A 22,348-nucleotide genomic window follows, 5' to 3' on the forward strand; every position below is an offset into this window, starting at 1 on the left:
ACTCGATCATTCACGCCACGCCACTGATATCAGCTAAGCCTGATCCTTCAATTCATTGCGGTTGGATGTAAGTCATTATGAGCATTTTCATTTTGAGATAAACGGAGAGGGATGAACAATCACTGTATTTTCTATACATATGCATTTTATGCAAAAGGCGATACATGGATGTTCTTGTGAATATTTTTTTTGAGTGAGTTAATTTTATAGAATATTTTTAGGAAAACTGTTAGTTAATTTTCTCGACTGAACTTTCTTGAATGAGTAAATGCGCGATCGGAGTTACCTTCGTATTTTCCGACTTTTGCTTAAATAATGTCTTCTTTGTGCGGGCTCCTTTTAGCAAGTTCCTTGATGTTCAAAGAATGAAGAAATATTTTTAAGAAACCAAAATCAAATTATTCCCCGAAAGGTAAGTTTGTTTTCACTAACAAATTTAACAAGGAGACTTTGGTTTTTTCCGCAAGCGGAAGTTAAAATCTTCGAACTGTGGCGTGATCACTAAACGCTTATTCCTCTCTCAAGTGCTAATTTTTGGTGGTTTAGTGTGTTCAATGTATTCTGCCCTGCGGTTCTCAGATACGGAGAGTTTTTTCAGCGAATTAAAATCGCTCTCCCACTTTTGAAGACGCTGAAATGAAGTACTCAAGATGAGTTCATCACTTACCGTTTACTATCCAATTAAACATTTAATGAAACGTAGTTTACGTTCAATAGCTTCTCTGAAACGTTATTGAAGCTACGTTTGCATCAGACAAATTGTAAACAAACGTGATTAATTCACAATTCTTTGCCGCTGCATTCTCCGAAGCGCCGGTACCTACTGCAGAAATTCAGGGTACTACTCAAGATAGTCCAAGATAGGGACATGGACCTCGTATTTAAACGCCGTAAGGCTAATTCTCGAGGACAGTTTGAACGCCCCACTTAATTATAATGTCTCCCGTGAGTTCCTTGTTATGGGGGATTTTATTCCTCGTGTGTCTCGTGAATTTCGGGAGTGGTGGAATTTTGGATTCTGAGTTCACGATTTCGAAACCCCAGGTGAGTCTCAGAGCCGAATTAGGGATTTTTTTACACTTGCGCGCAGTTTTCTGTGCAAGCTACCGGAAATACTTATCACTAATGATAAGTATTAATGATAATGAGAGATCATATAAAATCACTAATGATAATATCTAATGATAATCATAATAATCACTAATGATAATGAGGGAGCCGTGTTGTGACCTTACCCAAGAGAAGGGTTCTGGAGAGCCTTTTCCAGAAAATTTTAAAATGTTAGGGAGGGAGGAATATTAAAAGGATTATTAAAAGGAGAGAGGGCTCCTTACAGACTAAACTGTAAGCCCATAAGAAACAAAAAAGTAATAATTTGGGCTTAAAAAAATTTAATAGCTCATGTCGAAAAGGGGAGGGGGTCATTTTTCTGAGATTCCGGCCACCACCATGTAGGGCTCAGGTTTTAAATCGTTTTTTTAAATTTTCATCGTAACATTTCCCATTGAAAATGACTCAGTTTTGAGTCGAAACGTCTCGGTTTTTTTTTTTTTTTTTTTTTTTTTTTTTTTTTTTTTTTTTAAATTGTGTGTTTTAGCCTTGTTTCCCGTCCCCCTCTTGTTTTCCTTCTGTTACAATTGGACGTATTTCTGTCAAATGGAACTATGTGCATTGAGACATGAGCCCTGAGACCCATGAGAATATATGCATAGCAGGGCTCACGTTATAATGCACATAGTTCCGTTTGACAGAAATACGTCCAATTTATTGTCTCGGGCTGCTCTATAAAAATTTGTATCTCCGAAGGGAAGGGGTGAACAACTTTGTAGTCCAGATGACTGATTATTGAAATTGATAGGCAAATCAATAGACGAAGAATGCAAAGGGAAAATGGAGCGATCCTGTTGGTTGAAACGGGTAGTTTTTACAGACAATGGGGAAATGATGGACTAACTATAGGGTCTCTCGTGAGTTGCTGTTTACCGCCCTTGTCCGTTGCAACCACCCGCTTCCACAAATTGGATCGTTCCGTTTTCTCTTTGTCTTCTTTGTCTATTGTCTCCTCTATCAATTTCAATAATCAACCCGCAGGTCCTTTTGGTGCGAACCACAAGGCGCACATCTATAATGCGCCTAAATTGTAGATCCAGCTTTGGTGAGTTTTGCAACAATGCGTGAGGTTCGAATCGCAAGATACATTTGTCGCTCAATCTTCGTTGTGAGAAAATTGTCGGGCGGTGATAATTCAACACCTTGAACATTTGTCACAGTGACAAAAACAATCGTTAACTGAGGAGCGTTTAGTAGAAGGGAACCAACTTAATTGGTGCAGAAAGAGTCTGCTCGTTGCAAGCGGTTGGCATGGGTAGAGTTTCAAATTAATTTACTTGAAGAAATATTTTGTGTCTAAAATTTTTATCTTAGTGTATTTTAGTCGAGTTAGAACTAACGAATTTGGTAAAATGTCACAAATCCTCCAATTGTGAGATACCTATATCTTTATGTCGAACAAAGTTAATCAAAACAAGTTAGAGCTTGAACTTTCAAGGATTCATAATTTGCGAAGTTGCTTAAAAACAGGAAGTTTATCCTTTCAGTTTTTAATCGATTTTGAAAATACCCACTACGGCGAGGCGTGAATGATTGAATATTGATATTTCCCCATTTGGAGCTATGGTAAGGAATCGATTATTAAAGAGTTCGTTGACAGCACCCTACTTACCGATCCTTTTCATAGGATCAAATGGCAGTTCAATCGATATATCGCCAAGCACGCCACGCCACCACATACTACCGAGAGTGAATCTCAAAATATTGATGAAAGTTTCTAAGTTAATTGCGTCATGATTCCATTTTTGTTTTGTATATATAAGTACTTATTCTTAGATTAGCAAGATAAAAATGAGATTACCTTTATAAAATGAGCTGATTTCACACAGGCCTAGTTTACTTTCCAACAATGGTTTCCTCCCTTTGACCATATAACAGAAATTTTATTTCCCGGCAAGAATAATGTAAGAATATGAAGAAATTATATATCTCATTAAAAATAATATAGAAACACGCTGTGTGCAGGACAAACTTGCCGACAGCGTTTAAAAGTACGAGAAAATTGTTGAAAGCTCTCAATCATCATTCGCTATCGGCGATAAGTAAATGTTTACGGTTGGCAAACTTTCAAAACCACATCAGTATAATATTGCTCAAAGTTAAGGACCCGTATGACAGCTTTGACTGCCTCACTTGGAAAACTCAAGCTACGGGGGAAGTTCCATAAATCACGGTGATGTGGAAAAGAATTGGACGTATTTCTGCCTAACGGAACTATGTGCATTATGACATATATTTTTATGGGTCTCAGGGCTCTTGTCTGAATGCACCTGGTTGCATTTGGCAGAAATACGTCCAATTGCAGTATTTTCGGCAACATGCATAGACCTGTCATTTTGTCTCTGGCTTCTTTTTTTTTACTTGTGTTGCCGTTCACAAAGAAAGGGACCTCATTGCCGAAAAACTCAAAATTGAATGTCTTGCTTCGAAAACTGCCCAAATTGGAAAAAAACGGAAAGGTATGCATTATTCCAGGAAAGTTTTTTTTAGGATTCTACGAATTTTTTTTTTCTCCCTCTTTTTTTCATTGAAAAGATAGGCACGCATGTCTGTTAGTTCCGCAATGAGCCCAACTCCAAGGTTTAAAAACGCTCAAATTATGTTGTGTAGAGACCGAAAAGTTTCATGTTTTTGACTACGGAGCTCTGTTTGGGAGCTGAATAAAATCCAAATTCTAAGGATTGTCAATTCTTCTCCATTTTTGAGGAATTTTTTTTCAGAGTCAGGCACTTTTTGACTTAAGAGCCATTGAAATATGTGTGCTGCTGCTTGGAGGAAATTATGTTAAGCGTTTGACTGGAAAAGAAGCCTGGGAAATAAAGTTCAAGCTACGCATGACTCAGAGATGGCCGTTTAAAATTTTAACCGATTCTCAGAATTACAATTCAACTTTAGAACAAAAAAGCTTTTTTTTTTTAAAAAAAAAAAATAGAAATGAACAAAATTGCTCGAAAGCCATTATTTGAAACACGCAAGAGAGTGCTTTTCATAAGAAACTTCATCCTGATATTTCAATATCACTTGACAATCATTTTCTCTCTGAAATATTTGGCTTGGCGTACTCACTGCGTTCTTTCATCCCGCGAGTGATTACTCATGAATTTATTCTACGCGGATTAACATTTAAAAGCACGATTGAAAATCAATACCCCAGGGTGAAAAGGTACTTACCTCTCATTTTCAGAGTAATGACGAGTCAATGACGTTTGAGATCCTTTCGATAAAGGGTCCTCATGTGAAAGAAATTTCGTCGCTCTCTCCCCTATCGGATATGACAACGAAATTCCGATTTACAGTGGAATGAGTGAGAATGGCTACCACATTTTCTCTTGGTTTTTCTCAAAATAAAAATTAGGTACTTCCTAATTCTAGGTTCTAGGTATTTGTATTGATATTTAGCTTTACAAGCAAATCTTCATTGCAGAGAGTTCACTATGGGTCTCTCAGCCTGGAAGCCACCAGATCGCTCTTCGAAAGTTTTGCTGACCAGTATGGCAAATCATATGTCAGTCGGGCACATAAGGAGAAGAGATTCGAAATTTTTAGAGAAAATTTAAAGCAGTATGACGCGAAGAATGCTGCAGAGAAAGGATCGGCCGTCTATGGCATCGACAAGTTCTCCGATTGGACTTGTAAGTACCCAGTTCACCATATTCTATTTACTTGTACCTAGTTGCTGTATACCAGTGTATAAGACATAATGGATCATAGATTCATGCGATTTGGAGTTTGTAGCGAAAACCAAATTATAATTATTGTCTGTCCTGTCCATACACTGAAAAAAAAGTGGAAGTGGGATTGACCATAATGGTATAGTAAAAAAAAATATGGTGATAAAAAGCCAAATAATGGTCGATTTAAGCATCTAGATGAAAGTGAGAATCATACTCGATATAAAAATTACCATACCCGGATTGTAAATATCAGTTAGGTGTGTCTGTCCATCGTTTAGGTATTTCTCACCATCAGCTGGGTATTTTTTACCATACGATGAGTTAAAAGTATGGAATAACATGGTAACACTTGCGTTTGATATCTGTAGGCATCTGTATGCGACTGGTCATGGTGTTGGTAGGTTAAATTTACCATACTGGTATAGTCAGCGTGGTGAGAGCTCCCGCTTGACTGCGCTGCGGTCTGTGGTCCGCCATTTTTCGTTTGTCTGTTTGTCAGTTATAAATTTATCACGTTGAGGGTCGGAGTCCGTGGCTGTGTTTTATTGATCCATATTAATCCATGTGAATCCACGCGTAATTTGCCCAAATTTGTGTTCGAATTGTCCCTAAAGCTACCGTCTTCTCTTCGAATCTATCTATATTGATCTGCCACATACATTTTCTGAGATTTTTTCGTTATTCGTATCGACCAATTTCTGGAGGTTAGGAGTTGCTACAATGAATCTGGCTTGCAAAGTGAAGGAATCCTGAAAATTTGAAAACCTTCGCAAAGTTGTTCTGCAATCCAGTGAATATCGGTTCTGTGTAAAGTCATTTCGAAAACATAAAAGTGCGGAAGTAATTTGAAAATAATCGACTAGAAGTGATTTTTGAATACTTCGTTCGTAGGTACTATCTATATTCTTGTTAAAATTTTCGAAGCTCAACATACTCAGATGAAGAGACAAATGTGCGTGGGATTGATGTTTAACTGTAACTTTAAGCAAAATTTGGCAGCTTCTGCCCCACCGTGAACCGTGCGATTGGATTTTCATGTAGTGTCTTTTTGTGGGTATATTTTGAACTATCTATTTATTATATGCAATTAAATTTTCCGTGGATCTGATTTAGTCTGTAAATGATACCTTAACGCGAATAACAAGTATGGTTTTGGTATCATTTACTTGAAATCAGTGAAGCAATTATCTGCTATTTCTCGTTGAAACTGTCTTTAACTGCCATTGATTGTGTATGTAACGGAATTTCTAAAAGTAAGATGTAAGTAAAATATCCACGACTTTCATCAAAAGCATTTAATAATATAAGATGAGTGGATTTTAGAATCTACAAGGTTTGTCGCAGCATCTGGATGCTTGAAATTACCATACTAGTCAGTCGGGAACGCCACACTGGCACTGTGTCGCATAGTGTCAGCCGTATCGTGTTATTTACCATACCGGTATATTGGTAACTATGCTGCAGCTTCACTGTGTAAAAAATCAAGTAGACAGTATGGTAAATAACACCCAAACTCTGGTAAATCCCACCGATTATTTTTTTCAGTGTAGTAACGTAACTAAGAAGACTGGGATCGAAAGGGTCTGCATCTCCTATTAAAACTTGTACCTAACACGATATATCCTCCGTTATCTGACACCCCTGGTAAATCATTCTTTCTAATCTACGAGAACTTCAAACTTCTAAAGCTCACTCTCGCTGTACTAGACTTTTCTTTCTACCTATATAGTAACATCCCTGCCTCATCTCCCACGAGGAACTTTACCAAAGTGGTAAAATATACTCTTGATTTAATCTTGTACCTAGTTTGTATCTTAAACTAGGTTGTAATTTAAATTAGCATCGTTTGTTGAAAAGGAATCTTTTAATGGGAAATAATTACCTAGTCTGTTCCTTCAAATTGATAAAGATTTTATTGATACGTATTCATTTATTCAATCTTCCTAACACCAAAAAATTAGTAATTTTACTTGAACGCATATTTTTTTCTAACAAAAATAGTGAATTGAACCTAAAATCTTAATTGATCTATTTCGCATTTGATCAATTTAATCTCAGTAACCCGGAATTAAAGGACACAAAAGGGGTGAAGTTATAAAATTAAGATTTCTAGTCGGGTAAATCTTAGTCTCGATTTATTTTTTAAACTATAGTGTTATATGTTTGGATTATGATAGCTTTTACACAAATCATCGTATACAACTTTTAAATTACTTTCTTTTTCGTTTTACGCAAAGATGAAGAATTCAAGCAAAAAATGGCGAGGTTAAATGTGAAAGCGCTGAAGGAAGGTGTGAGTGAAACATACGACGATCCATCACTCGAAAATGTGAGAGCTCCTAAAAACTTCGACTGGAGAGAGAAAGGAGCTGTGACCCCGATCAAAGCTCAGGTTTGTGTAATTTCCATTTAAACCATTTCAAGAAAATAAACCGGTATAGTTTTTGCTTAGAACAAAAGCCTGCGCTTCATTTCTCAATTTCAAACAGATTTTTCTGTTTAAAAAAGAGGAAGAGAAAGAAGAAAACAGGGTTTTCAGCATTGTTCTTACACTAGACCATACGAATCTATTCATCCTTTATTTTTATTTTTGTTTCTATTTGATTAATCTTATTCCTTTCATCCGCAGGGATCGTGTGGTTCGTGTTGGGCCTTCTCAACAGTGGCTAACTTAGAAGGACTGTACCAAATTAAGTACAAAACTTTGGAAACTTTTTCAGAACAACGTAAGTCTACCTCTCGTCCTACACTGAAAAAAAAGTCGCTTGGATCTAGAGTCCAGACTCTTAAAAACATTGACAGGAAAAAATACTCTTGATTCAATCGGATTTTTACTTAAATCGAGAACTAAGCCTCTTAATTTGAGCCGATTTCTTTTTGATTTAAGCAGAAATCCGATTGAATTAAGAGTATTTTTTCTTGTCGATATTTTTAAGAGTCTGGACTCTAGATCCAATGTGTTTTTTTCCAGTGTAAGGCAGCGCTAACTAACTTAAAATCTCCAAATTTGCAATATTTTCCTTTTGAGTTTTGAACGTATTATAATGGCGTATCATTATAATCCCTAAAAGGGCCTATTTAAAGTTATTTTGAATCGTGCTTATACAAGATCCTAAATATTGACCTATTTATGATGCTCAGTTTAAAGCCTCTGAAATCAGAATGTAAGCCTTTTAGGGCCTCCCTGAGGAAAGGAGCTGCCCAAGAAACGACTATGACAGTAGTGTAAGCCGAGCGACTCCCAAAACTTTACCTAAGTAATCTTATTTTACAATTTGCATATGTTCAGAACTCGTTGACTGTGATCCTAAGTCGGATGGGTGCAAGGGAGGTTTTATGGAGGACGCCGTCAACTACATAAAAGATGCTGGCGGGTTGCAGCTCAACGCAACCTACCCCTACGTGGCCCGCGACCAGACATGCCGTTTTGACAAGAATCTGGCCGTTCTCAAAGTGAAGAAAAACGTTATGCTGCCCCCACGGAAAGAAAAAAAAATGGCAGCTTATCTTTTCAAAAATGGGCCCATCTCTATCGCTCTTGATTCATTCGGAATGTGGGTGAGTGCTCCTTGCGTGAGATTTTGTTGAAAGTTGTTGTTGTTGAAAGTTTGTTGAAAGTTTTGTCTTTTGTTGAAGTTTTGTGTGTCGTTCATTAGATTGAAATTATTAGAAAGGTTCCATCTGGTGGTAGTAGTTACGAACATAGCCGTAACGTCTATGGCTATCTATATTTTCGATTTGAAAAGAAAGATAAGGAATGACTACGAGTACAAAAAAAAAGTTTTGGATAAAAAAAATTCTGCCCGGGATTCCTAGTGGTTATATTGAGTAAAAAAATAAAATTTTATCGGAATTGGAAATATGGACGTATATTTATGATAAAAGGAACTATGTGCATGGGGTTTACGTGCAACATACTTCCCTCTAGCACACATACGTCCAATTTAGTTCTGATGGTGCAAATTTGTACCTGTGCAAGAGCATTCCAATGTCGCTAACCTTGCAAACATTAACGATCATCTAAACTAGTTTCACCTCTACTCCCAATAAACTATGAATTCAAGACGAAAATTACCGTCGCAAAGTTTACTTTTTGCAAAGAATGTACCTAAGTTGCACAATCCCAGCAACATTGAAATGCTCTTAGTTCATTTTTGCAAAATGCAATCCAATTGGTTGTTGCTGCAAAAAAATAGTTTCCCACAACCTGCTATACAATGCTCCAGTGACCATGTAAGTTGGCCCTGAGCACTAACTTTTCGGGAAGAAAGCCTTTCCCCTACCTGGTTTCTCACTTAATATCCGCCCGAGTTTCGCATATCTTCCGTTTCTCCTCATCGCAGCTTCCATCAAACCGCAATTGCCCGGAAACTAGGACCGCAAATCTTATCTGATAAAATCGTTCGCCCTTTAGACCGATTCTGGGGGGTTAGGCTAGACTAGTCAGTGAGTCAACTGTTGATCTAATTTCATTACGTGAACGTAGAAGAAAAACGGGGTAAAAAATCACTAATGTGTGATCAATTTTCAAGGACAATTCTGTAATTTCTCCTACGATTTTAAATAGATTAAAACGCGTAATATCGAAAATCTAAGCTCAGATTCGGATTCCTCGTGAAAAATTGATGAGATTTTATGCATAATATGTTAGAATAGCGTGAAGGAAAGAGGTTTAATGTCGTAAAAAAACACTAATGTGTGATCAATTTTCAAGGACAATTCTGTAAATTCTCCTACGATTTTAAATAGATTAAAACGCGTAATATCGAAAATCTAAGCTCAGATTCGGATTCCTCGTGAAAAATTGATGAGATTTTATGCATAATATGTTAGAATAGCGTGAAGGAAAGAGGTTTAATGTCGTAAAAAAAACACTAATGTGTGATCAATTTTCAAGGACAATTCTGTAAATTCTCTTACAATTTTAAATAGATTAAAACGCGTAATATCCAAAATCTAAGCTCAGATTCGGATTCCTCGTGAGAAATTGATGAGATTTTATGCATAATATGTTAGAATAGCGTGAAGGAAAGAGGTTTAATGTCGTAAAAAAACACTAATGTGTGATCAATTTTCAAGGACAATTCTGTAAATTCTCTTACAATTTTAAATAGATTAAAACGCGTAATATCCAAAATCTAAGCTCAGATTCGGATTCCTCGTGAAAAATTGATGAGATATCATGTATCATATGTTAAAATAGCGTGAAGGAAAAAGGTTTAACGACGCGTATAGATTCTGTCGTACTACCCGTTTGAACTACGCCGCCGCGCGGGTCGCCCGAGTGAAACCGAACGGGGAGGCGCCGGCCGGCGCTAGCGTTCAGTTTCGTCGCGAGGAATTCCTTACGATAAATTCTTATTCTTCCTCCTCCGCTGATCTACTGAGCAGTACCCATGTTGCCACGTTGGATTCATATGCTCGAATCAGTATGTCTACGTTACGTCTCTTTCCTTCACGCTATGCTCGGGTATGATACATGAAATCGCATCGATTTTTTACGAGGAATCCGAATCTGAACTTCGATTTTGGGTATCACGCGTTTTAAGTAAAATTTTTCAACTTCAAAAATCCGAAATGACTGAAGTGGCTTAAAATGCCATCTCGGCTCCTGTTCGATGGATTCTCCTGAAATTCGGTGTCAGGGTATGATACATGAAATCGCATCGATTTTTTACGAGGAATCCGAATCTGAGCTTCGATTTTGGGGATCACGCGTTTTAAATCAAAATCTGTCAAAATTCAAAAAATTCAAAATTCGAAAATCCGAAATGGCTTAAAATGCTATCTCGGCTCCTGTTCGATAGATTTTTCTGAAATTCGGTGTCAGGAGGCATTTTTCGACGGGAAACTCGAATTTTTAGTCCATTTTTTAAAATTCTCAAATTGAAGATGGCGGACGTGGGCTAAAATGCTATCTCGGTTTCTGTTTGTTCGAGTCTTGTGAAACGCGGTATCACACGGTATTTTTCAACGGAAAACTCGAATTTTTAGTCAATTTTTTAAAATTCTCAACTCCAAAATGTTGGATGTGGCCTAAAATGAGCCCCGGTTCTGGCATCCGTTTCTGTTCGTTAGAGCTGTGTGAACCGCGGGATCAGGGGTACTTTTCGACGGGAAACTCGAATTTTTAGTCGATTTTTGAAAATTCTCAAATCCAAGATGGCGGACGTGGCCTAATATGCTATCTCGGTTCCTCTTCGTTCGAGTTCGCTGCAACTCGGTATCGCGGGGTATTTTTCGACGGGAAACTCAAATTTCTAGTCAAATTTCCAAAATTCGTAAACCCAAGATGGCGGCCGTGGCCCAAAATGTCATATCGGCTCCTGTCGGTTTTTGTGAAACGTAGTATTAGGGTAACTCTTTCCAGTCAAATCTTCAAAATTTGAAAATCACGATTGCTAGAAACCAGAGCATTGTATGGCGGGTTATGAAAAACTATTTTTCGCAGGAACAAGTAACCCGCTTCTTCAAACATAGCAACTTCACACTCATAAGTATGATTAGTGAAGAAATTTTAAGCCAGGATATTTTTTAACCAATAGTAGGTATTCCATGTAAACTTTTATGAGCCGCCGGAAAATTATATTCTATATGTGTTGAATATAAAAATGTAAACATTCTAAAATGAAAATCCAAGACAGAAAGTGCTGATCGTAATGCTTGGTATTCCAACAGAATTTTTCTCTTATTGAATGCACACACATGATTCCTACCCCTTTGAAACATCAACAAAGGTTTTCATGGCATTTACAGGCAAAGAGCGAAGGCTAAAACAAGGTACCTCGTACACTTTCATTTCTAAAATCCTTAAAAAACTATAGCAGATTAAAGACGCCAAAAAATTGAGATAAAAATGCCTCCTCTCCAAAACTTATGGCTAACAAGAAATATTCTTTGTCCATGATTACAAAACTGGCAAACACCATCAGGAAATGCAAAAAAAAAAAAAAAAAAAAAAAAAAAAAAAAAAAAAAAATATGTGCTTCTATTTGCGATTTTTCACGTCAAGTTATATTACATGCGTGTTTTTGCCTCGTCATTGACAATTGAGTGAACCTGTGAATCAAATTGAGGATTTCATATGTTTCATGGGAGTAATTTTCTTCCGGCCGAGAATGTATTACATTTGAGATTTCTTTTTTTCAACGACACAAATAAACAAAGTGTATTTCACATACCTAAACTCAAAACATTATTGTATGATATGAACGGTGTTGCAGCAATAACTGTTGCGCTGTTGACTCATACAGTAACAACTCGATGAGATTGAGGAAAAATTGAAAAGGAACGATGATTTATCAATGGGCATCTTATTTTTGTGAAACGTTTAGCGTTTAATTCTTATTTTTTTAAAGACTTAAACATGTACAATCGTTTCAGTGCGTATGAAATATGGCATCACGTGGTATAATGCAATTGGGCATGAAATCTGAGAGAAGCTCACAAGGGCTCCTGCCTCATTTTAAAAATCAGGACAGCATTGCGTGTTCTCTCCCCCGCCCCTCACAAAAAAGCATACTTTCACACCTGTATCGCATGTCGTAATTTTTTTCGAGTTTTCAGTACGATTATTTATCCATTTTTTAGAGTTCCAAATTTTAATTTCCTTTTCGAGTCTCCGGAATTTTTCTTTCACGCAACAACAAAATCATTAATCTGTTCCATGAAACGAGTTTAAAAAATGAAAATATAAAAAAAATGAAATAAATAGACACGCTGCTTTTGCACAATTTTTTATTATGCATATATGTCCAATATCAAATCCATCCTCAGCTCCTTCATTTTTCATGCACCAAAAGCTACAAGTATTTAACCTACGCCACAACACGGAACTCTGCCTCCCGCCCCTCACTCACTCTTCAGGGTGGTCAATTTTAAGCTATCCTTAATATTGCACTAAAGTTTAACACGAATGAAAGCTCTTATCATTCCATTAACATTCCAGCGCACGCAAGAGTTGCGAATATTGATTAGAACCGTACCGATCCGAATGACGAAAAAATTCAAATAATCAACAACACCTTTCCCAGTCTTATAGTTCAGTCAGAATCCAAATGTACCGAAAATTTCAATCGAAACTGGTACCGGTAAGTCCAAAATTGAACGTATTTCTGCCAAACGGAACTATGTGTATTATGACGCGAGCCCTGTTATGCATATCTTCTTACGGGTCTCGGGGCTCATGTCTTTATGCACATAGTTCTGTTTGGCAGAAATACGTCAAATTGACTTACCCCGATCGTGCGTTCTTGCCAGATATATCTGAAGTCCGAACAATTCGGGGAACGGATAACGTCGTAACCGAATAATCGCAATTTTTTTTGCACTTACCACCAGATCCTTTTTTTTGGATAAGTTGCAATTATGGAATACAAACATATTACGATTCTACGTACGTTAGTTGCACAGAAACGTTGATCGTGCGTTCCCAGCATAAAATTGAAAATCTGCGCAATGCAGGGAAAAAACTTATTCAAGCACAACATGTCCTCAAAGAAATATGCTATTTGTTGCAAAAAAAATGTTACAGCACATCGACGGTGGGACGGCGCAAAGCGTACCGCGGTTTGCACGCGACATGCTGCACACGTAATTTTTTAAATGAAAAATTGCTCGACGTTATTTCTTGAAAACCTCTAGCTCCGATTTTCTTTTTCATTCTCTTTCATTGGGTAAACTGTGCTCTGTATACTCTGTAAAAATTTTAAGGAATAGTGTTAGTTCATTTTTTCTCAAAATAATGGACTAGGTACGGTGCAAACTAGGTATACGGGCTCACATATTGAGCTTGTGATCATTGGATGTTACTTGTTTCACCTCAAACTGCCCGTGCCTCACATTCCTACTATTAGTTTCATCATACATGTAACTAAAATCCTGCACTCAGACATTTCCTCGTGTCGACACTTTCTTTTTTTGTAAAATGCAATATTTCATGGCGCAACTTCTTTTTTATCAATTCTAGGGCTACCGTGGTGGGATTGCACATCCTTCTGAAAGCGGTTGTAGCAAAGACCTGAAATTAGCTGACCATGGAATTGCATTTGTCGGCTATGGAGTACAGGGTACGTATCTTTTAATCGATTTAGGGATAGTAGGGACTAAGGAGCCACGCGGCCCAGTCCAAAGACGGGGCATCAGTCCCTCTGAAGTCCGCATGCGGGTTACCCTTCAGTTAAGTCTCCAAAATCTGAAAAGAGCGGGCTCATCCAAGAACTATGGCCTGCCAAAAGCCGCAAAAAGCATGGAAAGCGGCCCAACAGAGCGATAAAACGAACTGTGACAAGCAATGAAAATTTGTTGGTTAGAGCCTTAAGTATAGTGGCCTCACCATGCGACGTTTCACTGCGGCAACTGCGATTTCAACTATCGTGCACTGTGAAATGTTGCAAAATGGTCTGTTGCGCTGGTCACAGAATCCTGTTTTGATTCTTGTAGATCAGCGAAAAATAATAAGATCCGTTCAAATATCAACTTTCTATGCGTTCAATAAACCGAGATATCGCACTTTGAAAAATTCGGTTTAAAATGTCATCCACCGCGGTAGTGACCATCTTGGTTCCTTCCACCTTGCTTTCATTCGAATTTCACGTTAAGTAACGTGACAATTGAAAATGTGTGTCTCCCTGATAGATAAAAGCAAGATGGAAGAAACCAAGGGTGTCACTACCGGAGTGGATGACGTCATTAAACGAATTTGCCAATGCGCGATTCCTCGGTTAATAATGAACGCAGAGAGTTGCTGTTTGTACAGATCTTATTATTTTTAGCCGATCAAACATCAAATGCGATTCTGTGACCGGCACGACTGACCTATTGTTTTAGTTGCCTTAAGTAGGTGCCTGGGTGCCAACATGAGGATATTCTTATAGAAAAGCAGGTTCTCTGACAGAGCAAGCTAGCTTTGTAGAAATAATTTAATCATTCGCTCTCACTCCTTTTTGCAGTGGATAAGGTACAAGGAAAAGTCAAACGCACTCCATTCTGGATCGGGAAAAATAGCTGGGGTACGCAATTGTGCGACAAGGTGAGTTAACGTCACATCTAGCTCTGTCTCTAATTATTTTTTCCACGAAATTTCCTCTCCTGCATTTACGGTGCGAAGAACGGCTTTGCCAATCACTGAAAAAACAAGCGCTCAGTCTAATCTAGATGAATTTTCCACCGCGAAGTTTTTTTTTTTTTTTTTTTTTTTTTTTTTTTTGGTCACATATAACCAGTGCTTAGAACTCACCTTTGAGTTTTAGGAGCCGTGTGGCGCACGAAGCTTGATAATTAGGGGCCACTGAAGATTTTTTAGGGGCCAAATTAACTTTTTGTCCATATTACGGCGTGATTTAGTGAAAAGTTAGACGCAAGATGTTTTAGTTACAAATTGCTGTAACTTACAGGAGATTTCGAAAAATCACCAAACAGAAAAATTAGGATTTTTTTGAGAGGGGGGGGGGGGGGAGACGGGGGCAATTTTTAGGAGCAACGTTGGCGCGGAGCCTTCATTTTATAGGCGCCAAGACCGATTTCTTAGGCGCATTTGGAGCGTTGGCGCCTGTGGGTTTCGAACACTGCATATAACGCTGAATTACTCCTGGGACAAGAAGAAAATGCTGGAGTTAAGCTGAAAGTAGCTCAATTTAAGCAGCTTTTCTTGACTCAAGATAAAAACATTTTTGGCAGCAAATTTAAGAATTCATTCCAGTGTAAAGAAATTTAAGATTGTACAGTTATTTTTATTTATCATCATTCTTGGAAAATTGAATGAGTAGAGAAATAGAGTTGGCATCAAAATAATTAATTTAGTTTTAATCTAAATCACTGTCCCGCCATCTCGAAAATTTAAGGCAAAACAGCAATGTGCATGATTTCAGAACCCTCTTGTGGATTCCTGCCTCTCATTATATTGAAAACATTCAGCTAGAATCAGCTTAACTGTGCCTTGCCTAATTTACTCTGAGCATTTAATTTTTCAACAAAAAACTAATTAAATCTCTTATACATTGAGTGTATTCTTTCTAATCCGACAAAAATTCCGGAAGTTTTAAGATTTTACTTTGCTTGTTTCTCTGGTAAAGAAATACAAATTTCATGGATTCAGAAGTCTGAAATAATATGTCCGTCGGATATGTATGTAAATTGTTTCCCTTCTTTTACACGATAAACGCTTTTAAACGTTCATATTTCATAACTTGTTTTATTCCTGATTGCAGGGCTACTTCTACGTGTACAGAGGTGATAACACGTGTGGAGTGGCCAATCTCCCGAGCTCAGCTGTCCTCCTGTGAGAAAAGACGGAGGAGGATCCAAAGAGTCTGAAAATAGCTGCAGAAAATCACCATTTATTTTCTTCCTAGAAGCCTATTTGTATTAATTAGAAATACATCAATAAAATAACTTTTGCAGGAAGAATGTTTGATTTTAATTCACAGAAATCAATTTATTTTTTAAAAAGGTATGCATATGCTTTATGCAGCTTTCCAAGGCACAATCCATACTCCATCTCTCTCACTCGTTCATAGCAATCCGTTCAGCAGAAATACATAGGTACATGAAGCCGCTTTCACAGCGCAACCTCTTGCTTGACGATGCCCAATCGCCATTGCCGCCTAACCTTCCAGACATCATCAGGCAAAATAAGCTGAAATACGTCTAAATAACCCCTCCAATTTGAAAGGTATGAATTCGATCGACATGAATCGATCGAAAAATGAAAATTTGAATCGATCGACATGAATCAATCGACACCGATTTGATCGACAAAATTCGATTGATTCACGGGCTTGTCGATCGACTCACGGGTTTGTCGATCGATTCACGCATTTGTCGATCGATTCACAGGTTTGTCGATCGATTCAAGTTTTGAGTCATGAGTTTCCACTCATGTCGAGATAATCGACACCGGTTTTTCAATAATTTGTCGATCGAATCGGTGTCGATCGATTCATGCCGATCGATTCTCGTTTTCATTTGTCGATCGATTCATGTCGATCGAATCGACACCGGTTTTTTTAACAATTTGTCGATTGAATCACTGTCGATCGATTCACGTTTAAATTTTTCGATCGAATCTATACCCTCCTCAAGTTTTACACTGATGGCGGTAGCCATTCAATTTTCCGTATACACCACATAGACTTCTCTTAAGCACGAACAGTTGCTCAACAAATTATCCTCAGCACATCGCGGGATCAAAACTGAATCACAGAAGATGCGCACATCCTACGCCTGTGCACAACTATTCCTGACCAAGAGATGCCTTTGCAGTGCTAACAATGAATTGAAGGCGCTCTAACATTTTGAATCCTCGCTGTGAAGCCCGCCGCCGCCGCAGGTGAAGCGGTGAGTACGTGGAGAATCAAAACGCCTTCAATTCCGTGCGTATGCAACCCGGACATCCGCCGAGCCCGAATAGTTGCATCCAGACGCTATCTTGTTTAGTGCTCTTCATATCCGCCTCTAATTGAATCGAAGTATGCAAAAACGTACGTTGTCCAGTACAGGGTTTCATAATTGCAGTGGGCTTCTTTTGACCTACGACATTGATGAAAGATCGATCTCTTTTGTAAACGTTTAATTACTCTTAGGGAATTCATAAAATGTTTCTACATTCCTAACGTCTTAAACCACCTTGAGTCGTTAAGTTACAACGAAATTGTCCACTCAAATTCTGAAACACTGTCTTAGACATCGGACGTTTTCGCATACATCGATTCAATTGGGATATTTCAAGTCAATATTAAGTGATTTTAACGTAGAAAAATAAGACATCCTTCTGAAATATTATCATTTGAGATCTTGTAATTTTTGTGCTATTTTTCTTACAATCTCTCCTTGACGCTCATTGCTGAGAGATCATAGAATCCACGTTTAAATGCGGCTGCTAATTACAATGTTATATTTTTCTGTCTACTTGCAAGAGAATAAAACATTTTTCAAGTTGAAAATAAACCGGTGCTTGACGTTAAATTAGAAATTAGAATTTTAAAAATTTGATCTTCCCAAGATTTGATAGTTTACACAAAGTGTAGCACTCATACCTTCTCGCGCTTTCTAGGCATTTTCAGCGATTTAACTAACCCGTGATGGAGATAGGTACAGACATTTGCACGGATTGTATGAGACCGGCAACAATGCTCTCTCCGTCTGTCTTCGCGGAATTTGAATTGAGCCTCGTTCACACCACCAATATTTTTGTCAGTATCTCGAGATTACGCGTTGAACATATGACGTCATATCTATTCACTGCATTCAATATTTAACGGCTTGCTAAATATTGATGGACCGTTACTTATTCGTTATCGATATTCGTTACGTCCACCTTACACTGATTTCGTGACCTTGAGATTTCAACGAGAATATTGATAGTGTGACCGAGGCTTGACCTACCTTCCAATTATTGATAATGAAGCGTGCATACGATCCGCCTCCATTGTCGGGTGCGCGCACTTTGAAAATGATAGAAAACTCTTTACTATCCTTTAAGTTCTACTCTACTCTTTGCACTGAGCATTCTCAGTGATCGTTGACGGTGAAGCCGGCTCGTATCAAAGCTCTGCGAATCAAAAAGTAAATAATAGTGCGGAACGTTAGTGATCTCGTGTGCCGCCATCGATTATAAAATTATTATTTTCCTCCTAGTCTCGTGCGTATCGCTGATTTTGTTACCGGTCTCTCCTCCCCCTCTCCTCCTGTTCTTACACGTAATCAGTTATTCGTATTTGTGCGAGACCTTCTTTAAATGTGAAAAAACGATCTGGAATATTTATTTTTCCAAGCATTGATCTCAATGGTCCATCATTTACAAGACAGGGTGAGACTTGAATAATCAAAATACATGTTACATCGGATAATTTTAATGCAGAAACACCATAATTATATTTATGCAATTTCCAAAATCACCTACACGCGAGAGGTTAGCGGTTTTCTTATTATCACATCAGTCAAATCAAAATTCCCGCTCACGAAAAAAAAAAACTACGTTGGTCTTTATAGTAGTGGACAGAAATGTCAAATTTTGATTGAGTGCAATGTATACGATGTATGATGGTTAATTCCTAACCTCATCTAGCGATCCTGCAATATTTCTCGAACGGATACTTCAAAATAAATACAAGAAGCAATATAACATTTTGTCCCTTAGCCAAATAAAAGCTCAGTGGTTCAATCAAAGTGCAGAAAACAATGAATTGCGCTCTATGACAGTACTTGAAAGGTGAAAATATGCACAAATTTTAAAATTACTCTTACGTGATAGTTTTTGAATGAATGAAAACAATAAACCGTGCGGTATTTTTGCCTCGCCCGTATAAGATACTTGCTTGTAGGAGTGAATCAGTGGATACGTCATCAGTTTCATCGGTCGCTATGAAAATCATACGGATAGGAACGATATCTGGCGACAATTTTACCAGAAAATAATTGCATCAGACTCAAAGGCTTGTAAACTTCCGGCAATATTTTCAAGCACCAAACATTAAATCAAAGAAACTAGTGCATCATCGTTCTTGAAGATAGAGAAACCGATATCGTTATCTCCCACGCATAATACACGTACTCGTTCCGCATTAGCTATTCGATCTTGATCTGAAGTAGTCGCAATCTCAAGAGGTGATTGAACGATGTCCGTGCTTCAAAGCCTCAAATCTGACGTTCTGCCACGTCTGGTCGGAAACGGAACTTTTGGAACGGACAAAGTGAGACTTATCGAGTACGAAAATGACGAATCGACAAGTGCAGGAATACAATACCAATCGAGTGTCTACTTTGGCAACGTCGTCATGGAGACGAAAAACGGGGACACGTCCACCCAAAGCGTGATGATCAAAACCCTCCCTGAACGTCTCTCTGAGACTGTTGCATGGTCGTTGGAAAGGCACACTGACCTCCAATTTCAGAATGAGCTCCTCTTCTATTCCGAAATCCTCCCTTTGCTCAGAAAATGTGATCGTGACGGCGAGGTCACGAGAATCTTCCCAAAGTTCTTTCACGGCTCGATCAAACCTGGAGGGTCATCCGTGGACAACATTATTATCATCGAGAACGTCCAAAAACTCGGGTTCAAACACGCCGACGCGAAAGTTTTCGTCGACTACGAGCACATCAAATTGACTCTGGAATGGACCGCGAGATTTCACGCTCTGTCTTACGTGTGCAAGAAGAGATTCCCGAGAGAGTTCCAGGAGCTCGGCGGTAGAATCCAGGAGATGCTCTGGACGAGACGGAGGGTCCTGGAGCGATGGGATAAGTTTTACGTCGAGCAGGGTAAACGAGGAATCCTACCTCTTCAGAACGACCCGAACTATAGAGATAGATTAGAGGGTATTTCCACAGCCATCCAGGAAGCCGATCTCTCGATGGCGAAGATAGTGACACCTGCAGAGCCTCTAGCCGTCATCTGCCACGGTGACTTGGGCTGCAACAACATTTTCTACAGATACGACTCGAGTGGCTCGCCCTCTGCCGTGATTTTCTTCGACTTCGGTATGATCCGTCACGCTTCACCCGTCATCGACCTTTCGTTCTTCTTGCTCGTTCATGCCTCGCCTGACCTGAGATCTCAGTTCTGGGAGGATATGCTCTCGATTTATCATTCGGCTCTGCGATCGAATCCCGATCTGGGTCCCCGAGATTTCCCCTCCTTGGAGGAAGTTACTGTGGACTTTCAAAGGCGGGGTCTTTACGGGTACGTCCACGCTGCTTACTGGCTACCGATCCTGTTGCAGGAGGAAGAGTTGGAAAAGTGGTGGACTTTCACCGTCGAGGAATTGATTGAGCTTCGGTTGAGATGGGGTGGCGAGCGGGCTACTCGTTACGTCGTTGAAATTGTAAAACACATGATCGATAAACAATTTGATTTCAGCTTTATCAATAGCATTCAGTATGAATAATCGATACGACTATGAAATGGACGTATTTCTGTCAAACGGAACTAAGCGCCATAGGGGGAGGAAGGTAGAGGGGGCTTTGGATTGGCGGCGGAACATGGCGTCAGGCTCATTCCGTCCTATACTCGCAATGTTTTTCCATGGCGCTTAGTTCCGTTTTACAGAACGCGTTATCCGGCATTCTAAATTCCTTAAAAGGAACTCAAATTGGCGCTTAGTTCCGTTTGACAGAAATACGTCCAAATATCGTCACCTTCCGACTTGAGTATCACAAGCGCCATGCCGTGTGGCGTTTAATTTCCGCCGTCATTTTATTCTTTACAGAGAAGTTGTTGGTTGAATCTGTTTGAAAATTTCACTGAATTTTATCGGCAGCACAAGAAAAATTCAGTGAACTTTTCGGACAGCTTCGTTGAACAATTTCTCTGGAAAAAATAAAATGGCGGCGGAAATTTTTGAACGTCGCATGGAGCGTGCGATACTTTGGCCGGAAGGTGAGGATATATCGTCGCCCGGCTACCAAAAGGGCATAATCACACATTGAGATGAGCCCAGGAATTCATTGAATTATACGGGAAGACAGAGTTCATTGCAGGGTGTATTTACACCCTCATGTAAGGAGGGCGACGTTATTAACATTTTGAGAATATTTATTGTTGAATGTGTTGCGATTTCATTTGCAATTTTGGTATCCTGGAACATATTTGCTGTAGAAATTATAATACGCCATGTTTCATCATAAATAAAACAATACAAATTATAAAAAAATGTGTTTTAAGTGTCATCACACCGAAGAAAAAGTGATGCTGATTCAACATTCTGGATGTAAAAAAGTGTGCGAGAATTCTAAAAACGTTGAATTAACCATTACAGCAGTTACTTCAGCAATGTCAAGATGTAAATCTAGCAAGATGTAAAGCATCACTTTTTTTCGGTGCATTACCTTTTTAGAGTATACCGAGAAAAATAGTTTGATCATCTGAACCGTAATTAGGGTGTTCTTTATCAGTCATGCTAATCGGGTCACGTTACGGTTCTCTAGGCACTAGGAACCGTATCCTTGGTTCAACCGAACTTTCAAACCATGCTAAACTATCAAAAAGGCTCGGTTGCATAAACGAAAAGTACAATTGAGTACACATTTTATTATCCTCATGCTTTTATATTAATTTTTGACCCTTAAAAAAAAATTATAAAAAAGGACTGTACCCTATAATAGCGAATAAAAAAAATTATATTCTGGATCCATGCGTCATGCGACTAATGGAGGATTTGCATGCAAATTTTTTATTGCTCCATCTGAGAGTGCTTAAAGAGCTGATTTCACCGTATTTTCTATAATATTTTTCTGATATGGGTAAAAGTATAAAAATAGATTTAAAAGCGAAAAAATGCACCGCCTAGTGACGTCATCAGGCGGCATTTCTCATTTAAACACATGTATTTTAGCAGATTAGATCATTTTGTCATATCTTCTCCAATAATTGTTCAATTCATGAACCTAGGGTATTCTCATGTTCAGTTCACTCAGTAGTTTCCATTTAAACACGAAATTCATCAAATTTCAGACACATGCAAATTCTCTATTGCTGCTTCTAACGTTTGAAGTGAGTGATCTTACACACACAAAAATTTATTGAATATTTGACCATTGATGGTTTTTTCTGAGCTCCGATGATATGG

The 22,348-nt window shown here is 38.5% G+C and overlaps 3 protein-coding genes across 4 annotated transcripts in view; 2 read left to right on the forward strand and 1 right to left on the reverse strand.

Moving 5' to 3' along the window:
- LOC109043754 (facilitated trehalose transporter Tret1) overlaps positions 1-18,295 on the reverse strand; it is a 31,317-nt gene extending 13,022 nt beyond the window's left edge. The window contains exon 1 of one of the 2 annotated variants that reach the window (XM_072299975.1): positions 18,168-18,295. The gene's annotated coding sequence lies outside the window, so the exon portion shown is untranslated. Of the gene's footprint in view, positions 1-2,911; positions 4,495-18,167 lie in introns of those variants that run through there. The other variant, XM_019061060.2, reaches the window with a different exon arrangement.
- LOC109043756 (cathepsin F) lies at positions 908-16,190 on the forward strand. The gene is made up of 8 exons (XM_019061061.2): positions 908-1,044; positions 4,535-4,742; positions 7,022-7,176; positions 7,414-7,510; positions 8,074-8,342; positions 13,753-13,852; positions 14,735-14,814; positions 15,992-16,190. Exons 1-8 carry the CDS (start codon positions 937-939, stop codon positions 16,064-16,066), a joined length of 1,092 nt encoding a protein of 363 aa, XP_018916606.2. The 5' UTR covers positions 908-936; the 3' UTR covers positions 16,067-16,190.
- A 1,104-nt stretch (positions 18,296-19,399) lies between the features above and the next one.
- On the forward strand, positions 19,400-21,433 carry LOC109043725 (uncharacterized). The gene has a single exon (XM_072299976.1). It carries the CDS (start codon positions 19,400-19,402, stop codon positions 20,666-20,668), a length of 1,269 nt encoding a protein of 422 aa, XP_072156077.1. The 3' UTR covers positions 20,669-21,433.
- Positions 21,434-22,348: the final 915 nt, after the last annotated feature.

Source organism: Bemisia tabaci, chromosome 4 (assembly GCF_918797505.1).
Source record: "Bemisia tabaci chromosome 4, PGI_BMITA_v3".
Classification (NCBI taxonomy): domain Eukaryota; kingdom Metazoa; phylum Arthropoda; class Insecta; order Hemiptera; family Aleyrodidae; genus Bemisia; species Bemisia tabaci.

Coding starts and splice junctions, on each gene's coding strand:
- LOC109043756 (XM_019061061.2), top strand. CDS start 937: ATGTCTCCCGTGAGTTCCTTGTTATGGGGGATTTTATTCCTCGTGTGT. Junction 4,743..7,021: donor CAAGTTCTCCGATTGGACTT/GTAAGTACCCAG, acceptor TTTTACGCAAAG/ATGAAGAATTCAAGCAAAAA. Junction 14,815..15,991: donor GTACGCAATTGTGCGACAAG/GTGAGTTAACGT, acceptor TCCTGATTGCAG/GGCTACTTCTACGTGTACAG.
- LOC109043725 (XM_072299976.1), top strand. CDS start 19,400: ATGTCCGTGCTTCAAAGCCTCAAATCTGACGTTCTGCCACGTCTGGTC.